Source organism: Hevea brasiliensis, chromosome 17 (assembly GCF_030052815.1).
Source record: "Hevea brasiliensis isolate MT/VB/25A 57/8 chromosome 17, ASM3005281v1, whole genome shotgun sequence".
In the NCBI taxonomy this organism is placed as follows: domain Eukaryota; kingdom Viridiplantae; phylum Streptophyta; class Magnoliopsida; order Malpighiales; family Euphorbiaceae; genus Hevea; species Hevea brasiliensis.
Genome location: NC_079509.1, coordinates 11,697,935 through 11,720,402, shown reverse-complemented (window position 1 = coordinate 11,720,402; position 22,468 = coordinate 11,697,935). Strand labels below are relative to the sequence as shown.

Genomic DNA, 22,468 nt, shown 5'->3' with positions numbered 1-22,468 from the left:
TATATAGTTAAATCAAGTGATTAATTGATTAATGCTACGCAATAGTCATATAAATACCTTATTGAGAGTAAAAGTAAAGCTTTTAGGAGAAGTTAAAGTACTCAATTTTTTTAACCTTTAGTTACCTAATTTGATTAGATTAAATGGTTAAAAACATATCACATAATAGAATTAGATTTTCACTCCTCTCGTCTTCTATTGAAAAAAAAATTACTTTTAATTATCTTGCTTTATTTTAAAAAAATTTTACCTTTAATTTGTACCTTATTTTTAATTTATTTGAAAATAAATTTTTAGAAATAAGAGATGAATTTTTTTTTAAAGAAGATAAAATTTTTGAAATTTGTCATTTTTTCAATTCATCAAATTGATAAATTAGAGATTATTTTATTATCTTACATTTTACCTCTTATGTTATTTTACTTTGTAAAATTTTTTCTAACTCTATCCAAAAATACGGTAAAAAAAAAAAAAAACTCACCTTCTAAAGAAAGCGTGAAGGGTAAAATGTGAAGTAATGGATGGCAATAATGCAAGACTTTCTTTTTTTGTATTTTTCTTGTTCTTTGTGTGGCAACAACGATTGGGAGAAAGTAACTAATCCTAGTTAGTAATTACTAAACAATGCAAAGGGAGTTTATGATTCTCTCTCTCTCTCTCTCTCTCTCTCTCTATATCAATGAGTCAATGTTTGTTCCCACTGTGTGCGTGTGTGAAAATAGCAGCCACAGGTTCTCTCTCTCATGACACCTAAATCATTTTCAGTGAGTTGGGTCTGCCTCAACCCCCATTACTCAATTCCACTACTCTTATCTGCTCTGGTAAAGCAGACCACTCCATATACTATCATATAGGAAAACTTTTGCTTTCTTTTTCCACTCACTTGATAACTTTCATTGTTGCTATCTGCGCTGTTTTTAACTTTTTCCCCATTTGCTTCTGTGCTTCCTTATTTCGTTCTTGCACTGGACACTCTTGATTGAATACACGTGCGGTTTTACTCTCTTTTATTCATTTTCTATGATTTTCTTTTGCTGCTTAATTTCTATGGGTTTGAGCTATCTCTGATGGGTTTTCTTGCTTTGGTGCATTTGGTATCTCTGAAATTGAGTTTCTTGTGAATTGGAGACTTATATGGAGGGTCTTTGTCGGGCTTTTCTTTAGGTATTTAGGTGGGGATTTTTGTGGGTAATGTGCACAGTGTCCTAGCAAGATTTTTCAATGCTTACTGTGACAAGTGGTTTGGGAGACAATTTAATTTGATTTTTGCCTTGTTGGGTAAAAAGTGTATGAGAGACATAATTTTCTTGCTTGTATTGACAACAAGGTTTGTGTCTAATCTCTTAAAACAGTGATTCTATAGTATCGCAATGCAGTCTTGGAGCTGTGTCACTGGAGGGAAGGGGTTAGTATCCAATGAAACAATTTCATCTTCTGATGCTATTGCCAAAAGCAAAAATGCCTTGATGGGTTGGGATTTGAAAAATGCTTGTAGTTTTGGCAATAACATGGTCGTATCAAGTCAACAAGCTATTGAAAATCATGGTTTTGGGGAATTAATTTATCACGAACTGATGGGAAAACAATTACCTGATAATTCAATTAGGGATGTTTTGAGTAGCGAGGTTGGTGGTGGAAAAATCATCAATCCTTTTATGGTTAGCACGAATACGTTTTCTTTGGAAGATGAGTCCACCACCAGGCTTTCTAGCTCTGTTGTGGACTCTAATAGTAAGGATTCTTCATTCATTGATTTGAAGCTGGGCAGGTTTGGTGGTCCTGCAGACGCTCAGAATTCCAAGATTTCCAAAGGAGCATCCATTCTGTCTTCATCTGAGTCATCTGCGCCTCCAAAGAAAGCGAGACTGGGAGTGAATTCCCACACTGCCCGTTGCCAAGTTTATGGTTGTAATAAGGATCTCAGCTCCTCGAAAGAGTATCACAAGAGGCATAAAGTCTGTGAAACTCACTCCAAGACTTCGAAAGTTATTGTGAACGGAATAGAGCAGAGGTTTTGCCAACAATGCAGCAGGTATATTTTTTCCTCTTGAGAATTCACTTTGACTTGCTGATGAAGGATCAAAACTCATATATGTGAATAGGAAACCTTAATTCTTGAAACAGCCATCCCAACCTATATATCAAGTTTTCAGTTCCTTTTTCACTTGTTTTATCAAATGTGGAGGCTATGAAATTCAAGTTGAACTCTTTCCTGTGTCCTTCTTTCTTGAAAGTGTAATTTTCTTGAAATCGGATCCTCTTGCTTTCTTTGTGATCAATTTATTTAATTTTTCCTTCTTTTTTTGTTGACTTGGCTTATCCTAATCTTTAAAAAAACATGTGATGAATTATCACTTATCTGGGGTACTTCATAAGTAATCCTTGCAAGTACTAAATAAACCTGTTTATCTATTCATGTGGATGGGTTTCTTAGTTAATATATATATATATATATATATATATATATATATATATATATATATATATATGCCTAGATGAATCTATTTAGCTTTTGCTTGCTGGAGTTCTCTATTCGGGATTTAGGAAAAGCTAAATGTGAATTTCTGAATCTTTGCTCAGGTTCAAGTTTTGGTCAATGATGGCCTTACACTAGTGCATGAGTCGAGTCTTATTGCTGCTATAATGTGTATTAACTTTTGACTGCCCAGGTTTCATTTGCTGGCTGAATTTGATGATGGTAAACGCAGCTGTCGTAAACGCCTTGCAGGCCATAATGAGCGTCGGAGAAAGCCTCAAGTTGGTATTCACTCTGGAAGGAATGAGAGGCTACTTCAGCCGTACAATGGTCAAACATCCATATTATCTAATTTCTTTTCATTAATATAATTTCTCTGCTTAATTGTTTGATAGTAATTGACTTTTTAATCCCTTTATTTTACATCAACCATTTAAGCGGCATATCACTTTTTAAACTTTTAGTTTAGCTTGGTAGGCTGAATCTTCATGGGGAAAGATTGTCTAGAGAATCTTAATTTTGCCTCTGTATCACATTGTAGATGAATTCTTGAACCAAGTAATTTTAGATGTTCAACTATTTCTGGAAGACTATTAAATATGCTAAATCTTATAATACTTTTCTAGATACTTGAGTAGTTATAGTAGCTATTTGTGCTCACACTAATGCATATAAACTTCTCTTATATGATTCAGTTGTTCTGCAGTTATCGTATGTGTTACTGGAGTTGTTTGAGGTAATCAGACTTGGTCAGAAAAGTTGCAAACTACTTGTCATTTTGTGGAACTGTGCACCATTTTAAGTCTGTAATCAGAGTACTAAGTTATTGGCATTTTAGAAATTCAGCAACAGTGCAACACATAAGAATAATTTCCAGTATTTGGTGGTTTTATTGTTTTTGATTTCATGAAATCTTGTATTCTAACTTGCAGCTTTTTCTCTTTACCTGATTTCTGCCTCTGAAATTTTTTACGCGTTAAACAACCTATGGACTCGATGGAATACCAATTGAAGTGTGGAAGTGTTTGGGAGATATGGGAGTGGCATGGTTAACTAAATTATTTAATAAGATTCTAAACTCAAAGAAAATGCCTGATGAATGGAGGAGGAGTATTTTAGTATCTATTTTTAAAAATAAGGGAGACATAGAGAGTTGTTCAAACTATAGGGGAATTAAACTCATGAGCCATACTATGAAGTTGTGGGAGAGAGTTGTGGAGCATTGACTACGTCATGATACTTTTATCTCTCTCAATCAATTTGGCTTCATGCCCGGTCGTTCAACTATGGAATTGATCTTTCTCATTAGAAGCTTGACAGAGAAATATAGAGATGTGAAGAAAGATCTACACGTGGTTTTTATTAATTTGGAAAAGGTTTATGATAGTGTTCCAAGAGATGTCTTATGGAGTGTATTAGAACAAAAGATGTTATCTATTAGGTACATACAAGTGTTGAAAAATATATATGAAGGAGCAACTACTATTGTGCGCAAAGTGGGAGGGGACACAAGAGATTTTTCGATCTCAATTGGATTACACCAAGGATCAGCTTACCTTTTTACATTAGTTTTAGATGAATTGACGAAACATATATAAGAGAGTATTCCTTGGTGTATGATGTTTGCAGATGATATTGTTCTGATAGATGAAACGCGAGAAGGAGTCAATAGAAAGTTAGAGCTTTGGAGAAGTACTCTAGAGTTAAAGGGCTTTAAGTTAAGTAGAATGATGCATTACAAATTCAGTGAAGGCTAAACTGGTGATAGGGAAGGAGTTAGTTTGGATGGAGTGGTACTGTCCCAAAGTAATCACTTTAAATATCTCGACTAAGTCCTTCAAGTAGATGGGGGATGTGAGGAGGATGTTAGTCATAGGATTAAAGCCCGATAGTTGAAGTGGAGATGTGCCACGGGAGTTTTATGTGATGGCAAGATTCCCAATAAGTTGAAAGGAAACTTTTACCCTATAGCCATACGACCGACTATGTTATATGGTAGTGAGTATTGGGCACTGAAGGAATCATATGCGTCTAAGATAAGAGTTGCGGAAATGAGAATGTTAAGGTGGATGAGTGGCCATACTAGACTAGATAAAGTCCGTAACGAGAGTTTTAGAGAAAAGGTAGGAGTGTTGTCAATTTAGGATAAGTTGAGAGAAGTGAGATTAAGGTGGTTTGGTCATGTGAAGCGTAAATATACGGAGGCTCCAGTTAGACAAGTGGAGCACATTAGGTTAGAGAATAGAAAGAAAAAAAGGGGTAGACTTAAATTGACTTGGAGGAGACTAGTACAACATGACCTAGAAGCATTACGCATTTATGAGGATTTAACCCAAAATTGTTTAGAGTGGAGAAAGCGAATCTATATAGCCGACTCCAAATTTTTTGGATAAAAATTTAGTTGAGTTAAGTTGAGTTAAACATTCTTGGCATTTAGAAAACTAATTTGGCATTTTTCTAATTTTCATGCATTAAGAGTTGCATTGATACATGCTTATTCATTGCTTAAAACTTGAATGCAAGTTTTCATCTTTGAAACTGTTTTCACCGTATGCATATCACTATTTTGTTGCACCTGAATATAAGTTTGTATCTTTGAAAGTGTCTTCGTAGTATGAGTATCGCTATTTTGTTGCACCTCCTCGAAGATCTGAAGCTGCACAGTTATGGTTTCACTGTGCAGACAGCTTATCATTTTGATATATGATGCGAAGGACAATGAAATCAAAAACAAATTTTCTGAATATTTGTTCCTGATTGCAAAATACCATAATTTACACAATTGTTTAAGCCTTTAATGTGCAGATACAAAGCAAAGTTCTAATTTTCTGGATAAGCTGCACGAGTTATTGGTTAGCTCCCCTTGAAATTTTCACTCCCGGGTCATACTCAGTAGGCTGCACACAACCTTTAATACGAGAACTTGTTGGTGATTGATTTATCACACGCATCATTTTTTGACACATGTTTGCATGTGTCCAGCTCCTGTTTCAACCATCTTTATGGGAAATACCCCGTGAATCTGTGACTGTTTTCTAGGTATAGCTGCAAAAGATTGACAGCTTCGGCTGCCAAGCACCACTGTGTGGTTTCACAGTTCTAGAGCAACTGCTTATTGCAAAATGCTAAAGGTTAGGAAACATCTAGAGCACCCTTCCATAACCCTGCTGAGGTAGTGCTTGCAATTGGTAATGAGCCTAAAAAACGTACTCTTGATTCTTCTAGTGAGAATCTATCTCATTGAAAAACACATATGCTAAGTTTTAGCATTTATTTTGCCAAGTGAGTGATGAAATGAGACACAAGACAGCTCCTTGTGTCGTGCTGGCAGATTTAGGTAGTGATAGAGCTGGTACTCTAACTGAGAATGGATTGGGTGATCAATGTTAATTCTTATCTGCTACAAGATCTAAAAGAATAGATTCCAAATTTTCCATTACTTCAATCATCATCGTTCTCATAATCAACTGTATTATTTCACTCTTCAGAAAAATTGTTACCAGTAGTGGTACAACACTTCCATGTTCATGATTCCAATATAAAAATTCGAATCACCTTTATTAATCATCTGTGGGAATGTTCAGAATGATGGAAATCTACATGCCAAGACATAGAAAATTAGCTGTGTTTAAGAATCTAAAGCCAGAATCTTAAGTGGTAATGGCAGGTAATTTGCTGTCCTAAACGGCAAACAGTGTAAGTGGTAAGGGATGATGGGAACTTTCTTGTGTTTGACTGTGGGATTTGGGATTCGGGATTCACATTTGTAGCATAAACTACTTAAAATAGTGTTCTATTGATTCACATTTGTAGCATAAACTACTTAAAATAGTGTTCTATATTTGGAATTTATGTCAAATTAATCTTGTTTGTAGTTGTGTGTAATCTACTAGTAATTTTATTGCATTTGATGTTGAGATTTCTCAGAATTCAAATATGCGTGAAATTGCCTATTTTATCTCCCTTTATTTTATTGAATTAGGACATGAAAGTGATGGAATAATCCCATTTACATAGCCTATGCCAACTATTGCAGTTATGGCATCCTGATACCTGATATTGTTTTCGAATACCGTGCAGGCCTTGCCACCAGCAGATTTCATGGCACTACATTAACATCTTTTATCTGCCAAGATATACTTCCTACTGGCCCATTGCATCCTGAGAAATATGGAACAAGTAATTGGTGCAGGCATATAAAAGTGGAAGATGGTTCTGATTTTAGTCTACTATCATCTATTCCTGTTACAAGTGGGTATTTTCATTTCAAAATCCCTCTTTCCTTCTGATAAATTGGATAACATATTTATTATTTTTCATGATAATGAAGCTCCAATTGCAACAGGAAGCATTTTCAGTGCGAGCACTAATCGATATCCACGTGATTTGGGAGGCTTAAATTCTTATTCACATTCGTTAATCCGGGGCACCTCATTGGGAAATGAAGACTTAACTGCTTTTGATGCAGTATCAACCATTCAAGGACTAGCAGGGATCACAAGCTCTAGTTGTGCTCTCTCTCTTCTGTCATCTCAGTCCCATAATTATTCAAGCCATTCATCCGGAATTTCTATGGCCTGTCCATTGGTTGTTCCAGGAAGCAGTACCCATTATAGTGTGACTCAAGTCTCTGAAAAGCTTACAGGAGTTAGTTCTCAGGCTTCCACAAGCGGGGTACCAAACAATTTCTCTTCATCAGGAACGAGTTCTGCAGAAGTAAGCCACTTAGGCTCCATACCGATATCTGATGGTAGTGATGCCATTAATTTTGATATCACTGATGGGATTTACCAGGGGTCAAATTTTATGAATGCCAAGGATCATCTTTCCTGTGAAGATGGCACCACCATTGACCTGCTTCAGCTGTCATCACAGCTTCAGCGAGTAGAAAGTCAAAAGCAATCCATGCAAGCGAAGCAGGAAAATGATGCTTTTTGCTGGCCCCACATCACTTAAGTGCTTTGCAAAGAAGGTATCTGCTCAAATCCCTTAGAAAATTTCATTTATAACTTCTAGCTATATGTCCCAAGTGTTTTTCTTGGAATAGATGAAGATTTGTGTTTCTTGGAAATGACTTATCTTGGCTTATCACATTGAGCTAAGCAAAATCAAAATAGTAGCTTATAATACTATTGCAATCACCATCACTGACAGGCCAACTCCCGTGGCATTTATATCCTTTAACTCTTTCAACAGAAAACACTGTAAGATTGGCCATGTCTGCCAACACTAAACCGTCTCTAACTCTCTATAGCTGGCACATCCTTCACAGCCATGTCTTAACCATTCACTGCTAACGTCCTTTACATCACAGGATCAACTGTTGCAGTGATGTGTTGTGTGCTTATATAAAAGGAACACTCAAGTGTGCATTTGTGTGTGCTTTTTTGTCTGTGGATCCACTTAAAATGTTGCGGCTTTTCCTTCATATCTAGCAATAACCAAGTATGGCAAGAAGTTGCTTTGTATAGCTCATTTATGAGCATACTTTTACCATGCTATGAGCCAAAGTAGTACAAGATGCTTGCTCTTTCTCCATTTATATATAATTTGCTTACAATGGCTGTTTCCTTACTATGGTTTTAAATAATGTGTGGTACGTTACATGAAGGAATGTTGGCCTGCCGATCTGTTATTTACCATTGCAGCTACGGTGATTCACAAATCATGGCAAAATGCATGCGAGACATCGTGCAATACGCAGCAATATGGGCCCTTTCACTGTTTCGTAACAATTAAGCTGCAGAATCTTTGCTTTGATATTCTGCTGCATTGATTTACTTTTTATTTTAGTCAATTTGGTAACGGGTTAAAAAAAACTCATGGCTGACGATTCAGTTCGTTTCAGTGTTTCCGATTCTGTAATTTAGAATCCTGTTCCTTACTAAACACTGTCATCAATATTTAGGTATTTGCTTGGTTCTGTTTTATATCCCTTTTTAATTCTCATAAAACAGCAATCATATCTTAAATTGATGATATGTTGGAAATAAACTTGCTGAGTTAAATGGGCTTCATTCTTGCATTTGGTTTTTTGAAGACTAAAGTATTGTGCTTGGTTTGGCACAGGAAGCGGGTGCCTGAGTATCTGGTAGCTTCAGTGGCATGTACACCAGATCTTCTAAAGCAGCACAACTGAAATGCTAAAGAGCAGAAGACAGTTTATAGAGTCCCTCCTCACACGTTGATACTGATTCAAAATCATTCCTTTTTCTGAGAATGAGAATTGAATGTGCTATTCGTGCTTGAATGCTTGATCTCTCTGCAATATAAAGAATTTCATTAACAAATTCAACTCTGCTGCATTTGTTCCCTTTGAATGGAGAGATCATTTGATGTTGTGTTGGGGTTTCTTCACTATCCTATTGCATATGATTGTGCAAGTTTCACATTAGCCCTTTTTTTTTGGATGGTTTAGATGACTCGAATTTCATTTGGAAGTTTCAGCTGATATGCAAATAACAAAAGCTGAAAGTTCTATGACCCAAAGTTAGGATTTTTGGATATTCTTTATGCATTCAAAGTATAATCTGAAAGGAAGGATTCACACGCATATCATTGCTTGAGATCATTTTGATTTCTCATCTTCTCTGGGTAGAGCCACTGGGGAGAGATAGGGCTCATTCTCCTCGGTAATGTCCCTGTAATTTGAAAGCTGTCATTGAATCACGCAGCAAATCTCTTAAATCCCATAACTCTCATGTCCATGGCTGCACTCGAATTCTGAATCTACTGATGGATAAGGTAGGAGTGGGAGATTGGCACTGAAAAATTAGCGCATTTGTTATTTCAATGATATCATTTGAGTAATTACAGGAGAGGTAGGAGATTCGCACTGAAAAATTAATATTAAAATCTATTAGTGGTTCTTCATCCACAAGTAATAGAAAATCCTTGGGCATGGCAATGGAGTTTTGCCCTTCAGAGCATAGAAAATGGAGCAACCTTTTTGTGTTCCATGGAACCTCCATTAATAGCAACTGTTTAGCAGATGGTAAGTTTTTTTTTTATCTTTATTTTGTTTCCTTTTGGAAGTAAGTCTTCTCGTTGTATACACCTAACCAATCTACAAATAGTATATTAGCTAAAATCAAGCGGAGAAAACTCTCTTTGAAAGATGAATGATGGGGAAAATTTTTCCTTCAAAAGGATGGAAAAGTTTCCCTCCGCTAAAATGAGTAAAATACTACTTGGCTCTCCCGCTCAAACCACCTCCTGAAAGTTTTCCATGTGACTATGGCTCTGTTCCATATTATGACCTTTGCTAAAATAACCATTTTCACTTCCAAGACATTAAAATAAATAAACAAAGGCCGGCACTTCGCTTGACAAACTGCACAAACTAAACTATTTTAGATGGTATAAGATTTTAAAAAAAAAATTAAAGCAAAAAATGTAGTTTAGAAAATTATAATCACACTTTGCTTAATCGTTATTTTTCCAAATTAAGTTCTGGATATTCGCCTAACATTCATAATTTAGGTGTCCGCATTCATAGATTGTCTGAGGGTTCTTTTTAATACTTGGTAGTAATTTATTTTTTGCCTTGTAATAACAATGACTTGTTGGGGAATGATCTGATTCTACAGATATTTACAAGCAATCAAGTTTTGAAAAGGCTATCTCGCTTGATTTGATTTGATTAGTGATTAAAAATATATCATTTATCTAATAGTTGTTAGTTCGACTCTTATTTCTTCAATCTCTTGAAAAAAAAGTTTGAGACAACTTCCTTCTTGATTATCAAGACATAAAAAGGGAACGTTTTCAAATAAGCACTAGTTATTAATTGACTAGTTTGATTTTGTCTAGTGATCATATCACTTAAATTTACTTTAAATCTCTACTCTTTAAATTTAAAAATATATATTTTATCGCTTCAGTTAAATGAGAAAATGTTATGCATTCTCATTTAAAAAAAAAAAAAGAAATATTATGCGTTCTTAAATACGTGACATGTTGAGAATATTTAATTTGTAAATTGTAACCTTTATTTATAAATATCAGTCGAGGTGATATTCATGTTATGTATCTAGTGCAGTAGTATTATGTTCATATGAGTATGATGTGTAATGATATTTTAAGTCTTATAATAAATTTTGAAGAATTTAAACCTACCCAAATTTAGTATCAATCCAATCTCAAAAATAAGGCATGATACTTCATTTTATTTGGGAAATATTTAAAGTATTCTCCATCCACAATTTTACGGTTAGATGAGAGACTAATTCCTTTAGGTCAGGGTGTATGATTATGTTAAAGCCCTGCTCATGAATGGCACCTTCACTACTCAAACTTGCAGCCAAGTTTCTCATTCTCTTTCCCTTGAGTTTCTTAGCAAACAATAAGATATCATTGCAGCAGTTTTCACCTAGTGAAAAGATGAAGTCACTATTTTGCGACTAAACGGCGTTAAATGTTTAAACTTAAACTATCTTTTTTTATAAATATCTAACTCCTTACCACGTAGGTTTGCTTGGTTTGGTGCACCAAATCATCCATGTGACATGGTGCACCCAGTATGTACAATAATCCTTCATGTGTTGACAGTTCATTTTATTATAATAATATTTATAATACTAAAATATTAAATATATTTTTTAAACAAAAAATATTGCATGTATTAATTATACATTTATTTAATTTTTTTTTTCTAAAAAAATAAGATTATATATATCTAGATAGCTTGTTTCTTCTGCTTGCAAGAAAAAAATTTTCCTTTTAATTCTTCTTTTCATCTGAGTTTTTTTTCCCCTTCATGATCATGCAATGCAGGAATGAAAATGGAATAGATGATCACGGGGACTCCAAGAATTATATGGTAAGGTGGACATTTTTTTTTTGGTTGGCTGTTAGAAAAGAACAAAGAAATTGGTGTTACAAGGAAGCATGCTTTGCTGGAATCGGATGTCCCATGGCCGGATTCAGAGCAGAATCCCATATTAGACATCCACATGGAGACACAACACCACCTACATATTAACTTGCTACATGTCGACAAGAAACGTCTAAGTATGTTTCTAGTTCATTATTCCAGTTGTTTCTTTGTTAATTTGGTTAGTTCGTCATTATCAAGGTGTGGGGGAAATGAATATGCTGAGAATGTTCTCTAACCTCTATGAAACAAGACCCTATAAATATATACAAGCGCCACCAGTAAGGGACAAAGGGCCCTTTGCTTAATCATGGTATCTTGACTTATCCTGGCATGAAGACAGACCAAAACCTAATGTTTTCCAGCTGGTATTGAAGCACTTGCACCTTGAAAAGCCAAACAAATTGGTTCTTTTTCTGTCAAGAAATTTCTCACTTGACAATGATTGATCAGTCAAAGTTTTATTTTGAGCCTCTTCCATTTCTAAAAATCAACATTAGAATAATTGCCAACAAAATGTAGTAAAATTTCCAAAGCAATAATCTACTTGAATACAGAAATGCATATCATTTGTTATTGTTCTAAACTCATGATAACAAGAAAAATATTATATTTTCCCTCCACCTGCAAAATAATTAATCCAAGCTTCAAAGCGAAAGGCTTCGATAAATGGGCTCAACCCTAGGACTTTCTATGAGATAATAACATCTCTGACCTCATAACTGTTAACCTCCCTGCTATCAAGAATTCTATTTTGCAGCACCATTGGCCAATTCACCAGAGTTCCCTGATGAGTTTAGCTCATCCCACGCGTCAATCCATGTTACCATGGCATCTGCTAGCTTGATAAAGTATTCATCAACTTTACCAAGTTTTGCTCTGACTTGCTTGGAGAGTTCAATGTAGCACTTCTGAACAGTGTTGCAGTCCTTAGGAAGGACTGCAGACTGAAAAAATGGGATCAGCTCTTCCTGCCAGTAGATTCCTTTGTATTCCTTCTTTAGGTTCACAAATGGGTTGCTTGCTTTGCTGTGATATATGTAAGGCAATCCTGTCTTGACTCCGAAACCCAAGTGGTCGCATATAACCTACAGAGTCAGTGAAAATAATAATTTTAGTTGCAACATGAAATTGATAAGCAGATTTAAAGCCTAACAAACAAACAAACACAGTTAAGGGAAAGCAAGGTGTTAAAAAAGATGAGCATAAACCTTAGTGCACCAGCCAGCCCACATATCATCATAGCGTCCAATTGGCTGACCATCACCCATAAGACCAAAGTACATTGCAGGACCAATCAATTCCCGGTTGAACCCCAGATTCATACCGCACATGGGGAACAGGGTTGACTTTGGTATTGTCATTACAGCATCCACATACCTGACAGACAGATCCAATATTAAATCCTTCTGTTAAGTATTCATATACATAAGCTAAAGCTAGTATCAAGGATCTTCCTACCTGGTGTTCCTCTCAAGAGGCTTGACAAGCTGGGTGGGGGCATCATAATCTGGGATATTCAGCCAGAGGCCATGAGATACAGCTGTAGGGACACCCTCACGAAGGCTGAATGGATACCCACGGACAAAATCTGCACCATTTCGGTATGGATCATACAGGGTGTTGAAGAAAAATGGAGTGGATGGACTCAGAAGGTTCTTTATGTGCTGCTCAAGTGCATTAATATCTTTGCCAGAAGGATCTTTAGCAACCTGCAATTACAGAAGAGATGCTCTACTTTAGATCACACCCTCAAATTAAATTCACTGCAAAATATAAATATAATACTTTCTAAGAAATTATTTAAAAACTTCAACATGAAATTATATGAAAGCAGAAATGGTGGATGTGGTACCATTTGAAGCACATAAACGCAAAGGAAAAACTGCAAACTCTATTGCATGGCTTAAGTCAAATAGCAAAACTACTCGCTTGCATGAACTAGAACCAAATTATTGGGGAAGATAATATGAGATGAATCAGAATGCAATGCAAATACAAAACAAGAGAATTCCAGTTTCTTAATGGAGTTAGTTAGCAGATCTATATCCCAAATACATGTCAAGAATCAACCTTGCTTCTAACATTCGCTATCGCAATTGTACCAACACAACAGAGGATAATTTGTCACCAAAATAACGAGATCAAGTACATCAATCCAAATTATATCTTCGATTATTCGTAATGTAGTTTAATGTCAAGGCTCCAAACAGATTGTCCAAGAGAATGGCTTATTGCACATTATAGTGTTATATGGATACTTTTCCCTAGTCAAACTCAATTGAATTGTTAAGATGCCAAACAGATCGAACTGTTAGAACATTATGGAATTGGCTAAGCAACATCAGATCATCAAAGCATGCAATGGAAGAGAAAACTCGGTACACAGAACAAAGCAGGAATTAAAAAACTATAGCAAAACCAGATCCAAATAACAGAAGTAACAGAAAGAAGAAAGGGAAGAAACACCATATCATATCAAATCACAATCCAATTTACCCAGCTCCACATACCCAACACCAAAAAAAATTCAAAATTCCTACCAAAACCAAAAACCCCTCAAACCCTACTGATTATAACCACAAACAGATAACCCAGATTGCATCCATACCTTCAAACCCCACAATCAAATAAACCAATTTGCGCATGAAAAATTCAGAATTTCGTCCAGAACACGAAGCGGACCAAACTGAATCACAAAATTCGCATCCGAAAAATAAGAGGAAGATGCAATGAGAAAATTAAATACCAGGTTTAAGGAAAGACTTCTTTTATTCATTTATTTATTTTCTACGAAAAAAAGAATCAAGCAGTAGCGCAAATAATAAAAACTCAAAAACCCAAAAAAAGAAACCCAGAACAAAATTTTACAGTGAGAAGGATCAAGGAGTGACTTACGAAGCAGTCATCATCAATGGTATAGATATACTTCTTCTTAGAAACCAAGTAGCCAAAGCACCTACAAGCAGAGTCCTTAAAGGAAATACAAGAAGCTTTGGAACCCAGAATTCTGTTAATATCATTCCTGTTATAAAGCTCATAGTCGAAACCTTCAGGGACCTTGATGGTCTTAGACGGGTCACCGTCCTGAACAATGATGAGATGGTATGGCTGGAAGAATGGCCTCCACATCTCCAAGAAATCAAGGTTTCTGATGGTGGGAATGACTATGTCGAGCTCATCTTTCAACAGAGGAGTCGGGGAGACTGAGGACTCGGCCATTGTAGGTGGTTTGGGTCAGAGAGGGAGAGAGTTGAAAGAGGAAGAGTTGAAGTTGAAGCTGAAGGGTGATTGTGGTTGGGAGTTCGGTATTTGTAAGAGAGGGAGTGTGTGACCTTACCAGCCACGTAGATCTGGGCTCTAGCCTACAAGAATCCCGCCTTCATGCTTTCTCATTCTTTTCTTTGCCACGTATTTTCTATATCTTAGTAATAATTAATCTAATTTTTAAAAATAATTCAATTTTTTTCCTTTTTTTTTTTTAGAATAAAGTAAAAAAAGGAAAAAGAAGGAATGGCACGTGCAAGGTTCCAATTACGTAAAGGTAGGTGCGAGACCGGCGTGGTCGGCACCAGCAAGACGTCCAACTGGAAAGTGCTAATGGGGCGACCCTTTCAAAGTCGCCGGCGGTGTCTTTGAGCTTTGGACTATCCTTTCGTGGCATGTAGAATCTGAAATCCCAAGCATTGCTTGATCATGGACGCCCGCATTCATCTCGTGGACGTGGTATATGACAGCATGATGGTCAACACATTGCATGGATCATAGTGGCTTTGACTGGGTTTGAACGTGTTGAAAAAGAAAAAGTTTGGGTCATGCCCTCTTTGTTACTCTGATGATAGGTCAAACACGTTTGGCCACCTGTAACTAGCTATGTGGATACTTTAGAAAGTTCTGCCTCTTCAATTCCTCATGACAAATTCTTTTCCAAAAAATTAAATAATAATAATAATAATAAATCCGCATGAAATTGGCTTTTCCTCAAAGGTAGACAAATTTGGCAAATTGGTGATATGATATTTCAATATTTCATCCGTCGAATAAAAATCTCACATTGTTATTATTATTATTCTAATTTGACTCAAATTATAAGAAAAATTTAAAATCTCATAATTTTTTAAAATTAATTATAAATTATAATATTTTAAAACTAAAGTAGTGCAGAATATCGTAATTATGAAAAATTATGTAATTAATTAAAAAATCGATTTCAGAGGCAAGCTCCTTTCAGTCTGTGGTGCAACTTGAATATGATTATAGTTTTGAATCTCAATTTAAATTAATTATAAAAGAAATTTTATTAAAAATATAATTTTACAAATTTATATAATTTTTCATTAGTCTACCATTTTCTTCCTCTAACTTTTAGTCAGCGTTTGGTACAGAATAGCAATTAAAGGGTAATTATTAATTTTTTAATTTTTTATTCTTATACCTTTTTGAAACGTTGGATGTTAATATTGAAAGAACTAAATTAATCATTATCCTCTTTAAAAAATTAATATTTATAATGATAATATTTAATTTTTAATTTTTTAATTTTTTATCAAACACGTTAAAAAAAATATTAATATATAGGATGATAATAAATCATACATAATAATTTGGATTAATTATAATCACTTAATTTTATGAGTATTTTAATAAAAGTCATTAATTTTAATTTTTTTACATAAAATTTATTAAATTTTAATTATATTTTGTAAAAGTTATTGTGACCTGAAAGTAAAAGTTTTTAAGTTAAAATATTGACTTATCAACTATTTTTTAAATAAATTTATTTAACTAGTGATTGTGAGAAATAGAGAAAAAGAATGGATTTGATGATGAAAAGAGTAGTTATATGCATTTTATATATCTTTTTTTTTAAGAAAAAATAATTTTATTTATAAAATAGTTGATAGATCAATAAGTTAATATGAAAATTTCTAATTTTTATTCATGGTGATTTTTTTAAATTAAATTAAAATTTTATAAATTTTTTAAAAAATTAAAATTTAATATTTTTATTAAAATATTCATAAAATTAAGTGACTGTGTTTAATATTTACCATAGTAACTTGTACAACAGAGTATATATAATATATAGAAAATTTGAATCATAGGAAAGGTATATTGTTCCTACCATATCTTATTCCCCAACAATAAATAAAATATCCTTATTTTTCCTAATTAAAATGAAGTTTCTAAAAACTTCCAACAATTAATGTCGGTAGATAAGTGGATTTGCTAAAGTTAATCTATTATAAAATATATACTGACTTTTTTTTTTATATATGTTTGTATTTTTAGTCTGAAATAAATTAAGTCTAAAAAAAAAATTGTTGATAATGGGTTTTCATGCTGGCTCTTTGTTTGGGTTCTCTTTTCTTTTCTGTCCCTTGCTGCGATTGGTTTTGGTTTTGTTTTGCTAGACGATCTAGCACGTGTTGCTTAGCTGGTGTCCATCTACCCTGTTGTCTTTCTGTTATATATACAAAACAAACTTAATTTTATATTAAAATTATTTTTAAAACTATAAAATTTTAAATTAAAATCTTAATTGAAATGAAATTAACATATATACATAAGGTACATTCATGAGCATAAGTTTGATATGGAGTATAGCGAAAGGACAAACCCAACCCAAAGGACAATGGTCAAATTTGTGGGACAAGCCAGCGAAGCAAGCATTTGCTGCTGCTATGCCATGGAGGTCTCACAAGTCACATCACATTTTTGTCCCATCTTTTTTTTTTATCGAGAAAGAGCACATAGTTCATTGAATCAGCATAATACTAGAATTTTACCACATCACTGCATTACCCAAGCTTATATACAAAGAGTCCTTAGGAGTGCAAATGGGTGCATGACCCCAATCCGAATCTCTTGCAACCAAAGCAAAGAGACGAGGCCACTATCTCCAGCAAAGGACTTCGGCTGTTACAGGGAGAATTGCAAAAACTCAAGGAAGCACACCTAACTAAACAAAACATAATACAACCATACGCTGCCTAATGGAAGGGGACAGGGAGGATTGCTCTTCGATTGGGGAAGAAGCCATCCATGGTCACAAGCACAACAACAAGAACGGGAAATTGTTAGTGAGAAAAAGGAAACGCTCTTTCACTAAAAACTAGAGAGATAAACTCTCCCTAATTGAGATATCTATTTTGAAATTTGAAAATCACCGTGTTTATTATTCAAATTAAATGAGTAATAAAACAAAATTAAATAATGATAATTATTTTTAAATTCAATTTAATTCATCTCAAATTTAATTAATTTTTTAAAACTTCAACTTAATTCGATATTAAAAATATTTTATCTTGAATTTTCATAACTCGGCTGGCACGATAATATATTATTATTATTTTTATTAAAAAGTAATTATTTTTATATATTTAAATATTATAATTTAAAAAATATAAATATATTATTAAAATTATATTTAAAATTTATTTTTTTAATTTATAATTTATTTTTTAATAAATAATTAAATTTATATTATATAATAATAAATTAAAAAATAAATAAAAATAAAACTTTCTCAGCTGGGGAGATGAATAGTAATCCATTCCTAACATTATATGTATTAGCAGCAAATCAATTTTTAGATGACTCTTAGGAGTAACAATCTTGTCTGGAAGATAATCAAACAGCCAGTCGAATTCTTTCCTTTCCTTGTGTGCGGGTCCAAGGAATCAATAAAATGAAAACCATTTAATTGAAGTTAAATAAGCCATAGAATTTTATTGTGCAGGCATCTTTTCGTCTTTATCCTCCCATTTCATAAATATGTTGAGGATAAATTTTAATAATTGTCTTTGAATTTATATGAATGTTATATTATTATATTTTAACTTTAAAACGTATTATAAAATTTTTTAAATTTTTAAATTCTGTACAGTAAAATCCTTCTGACTTTTAATTATTGATTTTTTAGTTATAAACTGATGTGAACAGCTTTCACATAGTATTTTATCAACATTTCTCTCTTTTTTTTATATAAAGTGTAAAATTATTATTTCTACTTATAAAAATTTATTTTATTTATAAAGAGGAGAATGATTTAATTTACACATAGCTTGAGAGAGAAAAAATAAATACTGACTAAACTCCATGCTAAAACTGTTCAGGTCATCGTATAACTGAAAAATTAGTTATTTGAGATTAGAGAAATTTTACAGTGTAAAATGTGAAAGTTGATGAAATTTTATATTATATTTTTGAGTTAAGAGACTATAATATTATAATTAGATAAGTTCAGGTATTATTATTAAAATTTATGTAATATTTTTATGACAAGAAATGCAGATCACCGTCAGCATAACCAAAACTACTTTGAGTGAAACCATGGGCTGCAAAGCTGTTTCTTGAAACCAGAATAATACAATTTCCATTACTTATCTGCTCTATATAAGTGATCACACCCTGCCTAAATTTAGCGGTGGGCACAATTCAATTCCGTGGAGATAGCTAAGCTGATATGGAATGGGAGAATAAGCCTCCCAGAGGCGAGTGGAAATGGGTGGATGGGAGTGAACTTAAACCAGTCTGTGATTGAGGTCGTTCCCATGCCACCCATTTCTATTGTTTCTGGGCGTTTCTCCCTTTCCCATCGAGCTTATGTATATGTTCAATAAGAGTAGTGCCCATTTTCTAGGTGTAAATTTGGATAACACTATTTCCGCATTGACAGAGACCGAGTACCAGCGAGTAAACGGTGATAGCTGTGGCCTCTGAATTTCTTTCTGGTCATGGCTTAAATTTCAGCTCAACGAATACGTTGGTGATGCTTTTTCCTTGTTTTATTTAGTTTAGTGTTTGGCGCTTAAAAAAAAAAAAAAAGAAAAAGCGTAGTATTTGGATTAATTTACCTGTTCATGTTATCTGATCGATGTGGTTAATGGGCAGGTGAAAGACTTGTGCTTTGGTTCTGGACCTTACAAGTGCGGTAGATTTGGTGGCTATGGGTATATTTTTTATTGGAATGAATTCCATAAAGTTTAGTAAATTTTAATTAAATTTTACATGTTTAGTTTAAAATTTTTTAATTTTAATTTCTAAATTTAATTCTATCAAAATTAGTTTAAAATTAATTATTTAATTTTATCATTTAAATTTAATTAGTTTAAAATTAATTTTATCAAAATAAAAAATATTATTATTTAATCTTTATATTTTAATAAAATTAATTATTTAATTTTTTATTTAAAAAATATATTATTTAATTTTTTTAATTTTAGTTCATTAAATTATTTAATCTTTTTGTAATTTTTCCATTAGTCAATTAATCTTAGCGTCTATTAAACTACTATTTAAAAATATAAATAACTTAATCTTATATTATATAATAAAAATAAGATTTATGCAATGTAATGTTTAAGAAGTAAGAATTTTAAAAAAATTAAACAATTTAAATTATAATTTAATATTAAATATAAGAATTTATTTATAAATAAATTATAATTAGAGCTTATTCTAAATGAATATTCTATATTTTTAATTGATTTGCATTAAATGAGATGGAAAAGACTTGATTACTTATTGGGATACCCATTTAATTTGAAATAGTTATGGTTAAGCCAAGATATTTTCTGTAATGGGAGGGAATAGTATGCCAATTTTCATTTTTTTTTTTTAATTAATTATAATATAACTTGATTACCAATTTTTTCTGTTACAAAATTTAGTAATAATTGAATGAGGTACTTAATCGAGATATCGGCACCATTAAGATTAGACCCAATGGCCTTTGCCAGTTCAACGCTGGCCAGCAATATTATATATATATATATATATATATTTTTTTTTTTCAAAGGCAATTTACACATATAAATGAGTTAATAATAAAGCACGACAAAATCATGATAATTATATTAAAATTCATTAATTTATGTAATTCACATATATGCTCAATTAATATAAATTTTAAAATATTAATTTTATTAAAAGATTTATGCGAATTAAGCTACATTCATATATATCAAGACCCTTTAAATTTATTTATTTTTTAATCAAAAGCAAATCACAATGTCCTATTTCAGAACACCAAATTTATATCATATTATAACACAGTGTTAATCATTTTCTTTTTTTTTTTTCCAAGATTGAGCACGAATAAAAATTGTCTTAAAAAATATTTTATAATTCTTTTAAGCAATCAACAAACCATCTTGCAGCTCAGCTACATACATATGTATACTCCTTAAAGCGCTAATTGTTAGAGCTATTGGATAAACAGTTCGCATGAAAACCAGTGTAATAGTATAACATGAAGCCCATTTAGTCATTTTACACATAACCCATTTGGTCATTAAATTTTAACATCGTTTTCCACTAGTGCAAACAAAACTCAACCCTAACCCTAATCCCAAATCTTTAACCACCAAAGCCATAGAGAGTCCTCCCCTGCCTCTTCAAGGCATATACAACATCCATGGCAGTAACGGTCTTGCGACGAGCGTGTTCGGTGTAGGTAACGGCGTCCCGAATGACATTCTCGAGAAAGATCTTGAGGACGCCTCTTGTCTCCTCGTAGATGAGACCGCTGATGCGTTTGACTCCACCACGCCTAGCCAGTCGCCGAATGGCAGGCTTGGTGATGCCTTGAATGTTATCCCGGAGCACCTTCCTGTGCCTCTTGGCACCTCCCTTTCCCAATCCCTTTCCTCCCTTTCCTCTCCCTGACATCTTTGATCTTCCCCTCTCCTTGCTCGCTCTTTCTTCAATATGATATTGTTGTCATTGGAGTTTGCTAGGGTCCTTTTATAGTAGGAGATGTGCTATTGGCGGCCGATGGATCGCGAGGCGATCCGTGTGAAGAGTTTGGTTTAGATTAGTAACCGTTGGATTGATTGGTGGAAATCAATAGTGGGATTGTTGGAACTTAAGAAATAGGCGGGTGCTTAAAAACTGAAAACGCAGCTTTTCCCCGCGTTTGGTTCCCCCCCAAAAAAAAAAGTTGGCCCTAAAATTAAAATTTACTTTTTTAATTTAAAAATTCTTAAAAAGCTTTTCATTCTTAGTATTTAAATTTAATTCCTAATTACTATGTATTAAAAATGCTTATCACTAATCAATAGTCTGAGGGCAATTGATAAATATGAGAATTTCTTTTTTTTATTATTTAATTTAATTAATTTTATTAAAAAAATTTATTTAAAAATTATTTATTTTGAATATATTAAAACGATGCACATTTTTAAATTACTCGAAATAAAATTTAATCTGGATGTATAAAAGTTGATTCAATAATATTATTAACTATAAATATAAAAAAATATTTATCACTAAATTAACTAAACATTATTCATTATTTAATTATATATAGTTATATAACTTTATCTTAATAAAATTTAGGCCAAAGGTTCATTTTGCACCCTAGACCATTAGGTCCAATAGTCATTTTGCACCTTAAACTTTTTTGAATCCAATTGACCACCTTAACTATTTAAAATATCTATTCAAAATCACAATTGACATAAATCAGTATAAAAAAAGGCCAAGGAATGGTCACGTGTCACTTGACCGCGAATGGAAATTGATTTACAGCCACCTTATCATCATCTCCTCTTCCTGACAAAAGCAATTAGGAAGTCACCCTGGTGACACATGGTGGAACTGAGAATGAAGAGGTGATGGTGGCATTCTCTTGGTGAAATTTCTATATATCTTTAAGTAATAACACAGTATATAATGAGTTGGGATTCAACAAAGTTTCAAAATTGAAGTTTAGGTCTTGAGATTTCCTGGTTGACCTACTTCCTTATAGTGTTTGAAGTTTCAAGTCAGTTCCTGAAGCTACCCATGTGCTAATTTGTCCTTGTAATTCAGTCTCTTCCACAATTACTGATGCTTCTTTCACAATGTTGTTGCTTTCTCTATAATTAGTCCCTAGAGCAACTGGTCTGTTGTTTATCTTAGCATTTGGCTTCTACATTTGAGCCTAAAAATACAAAGATATTGTTATGGAATAAAACTTCATTATGCTTTTTGCAAGCAATACAGAAAGAAGATGGCAAAAAAGTATGGAAAATGCAACAAAACAACTAAAAGCAGCAAAAAGATGAGTATATCTAATTTAGGACATTGATAGATTCATTTATCACTGCTTGTTCTCCAGTTTCTTTATT

At 33.2% G+C, this 22,468-nt stretch overlaps 3 protein-coding genes and 1 long non-coding RNA gene across 7 annotated transcripts; 2 read left to right on the top strand and 2 right to left on the bottom strand.

The window, feature by feature from the left end:
- The first annotated feature begins 691 nt into the window (after positions 1 to 691).
- On the top strand, positions 692 to 9,029 carry LOC110653897 (squamosa promoter-binding-like protein 6). 4 transcript variants are annotated; one of them, XM_021809700.2, is made up of 6 exons: positions 692 to 2,032; positions 2,670 to 2,806; positions 6,557 to 6,727; positions 6,807 to 7,192; positions 7,271 to 7,448; positions 8,546 to 9,029. In XM_021809700.2, exons 1-5 carry the CDS (start codon positions 1,371 to 1,373, stop codon positions 7,430 to 7,432), a joined length of 1,518 nt encoding a protein of 505 aa, XP_021665392.2. In that variant the 5' UTR covers positions 692 to 1,370; the 3' UTR covers positions 7,433 to 7,448; positions 8,546 to 9,029. The 4 variants fall into 4 exon arrangements, with proteins under 4 accessions (XP_021665392.2, XP_057996033.1, XP_021665390.2 ...); XM_058140050.1 differs by having other exon boundaries at positions 694 to 2,032; positions 6,822 to 7,192; XM_021809698.2 differs by having other exon boundaries at positions 694 to 2,032; positions 6,807 to 7,448.
- A 2,827-nt stretch (positions 9,030 to 11,856) lies between these two features.
- LOC110653899 (UDP-arabinopyranose mutase 3) lies at positions 11,857 to 14,752 on the bottom strand. The gene is made up of 4 exons (XM_058140051.1): positions 14,250 to 14,752; positions 12,813 to 13,063; positions 12,563 to 12,731; positions 11,857 to 12,439 (listed from the first exon to the last, which is right to left on the bottom strand). Exons 1-4 carry the CDS (start codon positions 14,571 to 14,573, stop codon positions 12,101 to 12,103), a joined length of 1,083 nt encoding a protein of 360 aa, XP_057996034.1. The 5' UTR covers positions 14,574 to 14,752; the 3' UTR covers positions 11,857 to 12,100.
- Positions 14,753 to 18,664: 3,912 nt separating this feature from the next.
- Positions 18,665 to 19,365, top strand: LOC110653900 (uncharacterized). Its single transcript, XR_002494646.2, has 2 exons — positions 18,665 to 19,122; positions 19,248 to 19,365. It is a non-coding gene; the product is annotated as an uncharacterized LOC110653900 (long non-coding RNA).
- Positions 19,366 to 20,577: 1,212 nt separating this feature from the next.
- LOC110653901 (histone H4) lies at positions 20,578 to 21,236 on the bottom strand. Its single transcript, XM_021809703.2, has one exon. It carries the CDS (start codon positions 21,024 to 21,026, stop codon positions 20,715 to 20,717), a length of 312 nt encoding a protein of 103 aa, XP_021665395.1. The 5' UTR covers positions 21,027 to 21,236; the 3' UTR covers positions 20,578 to 20,714.
- Positions 21,237 to 22,468: the final 1,232 nt, after the last annotated feature.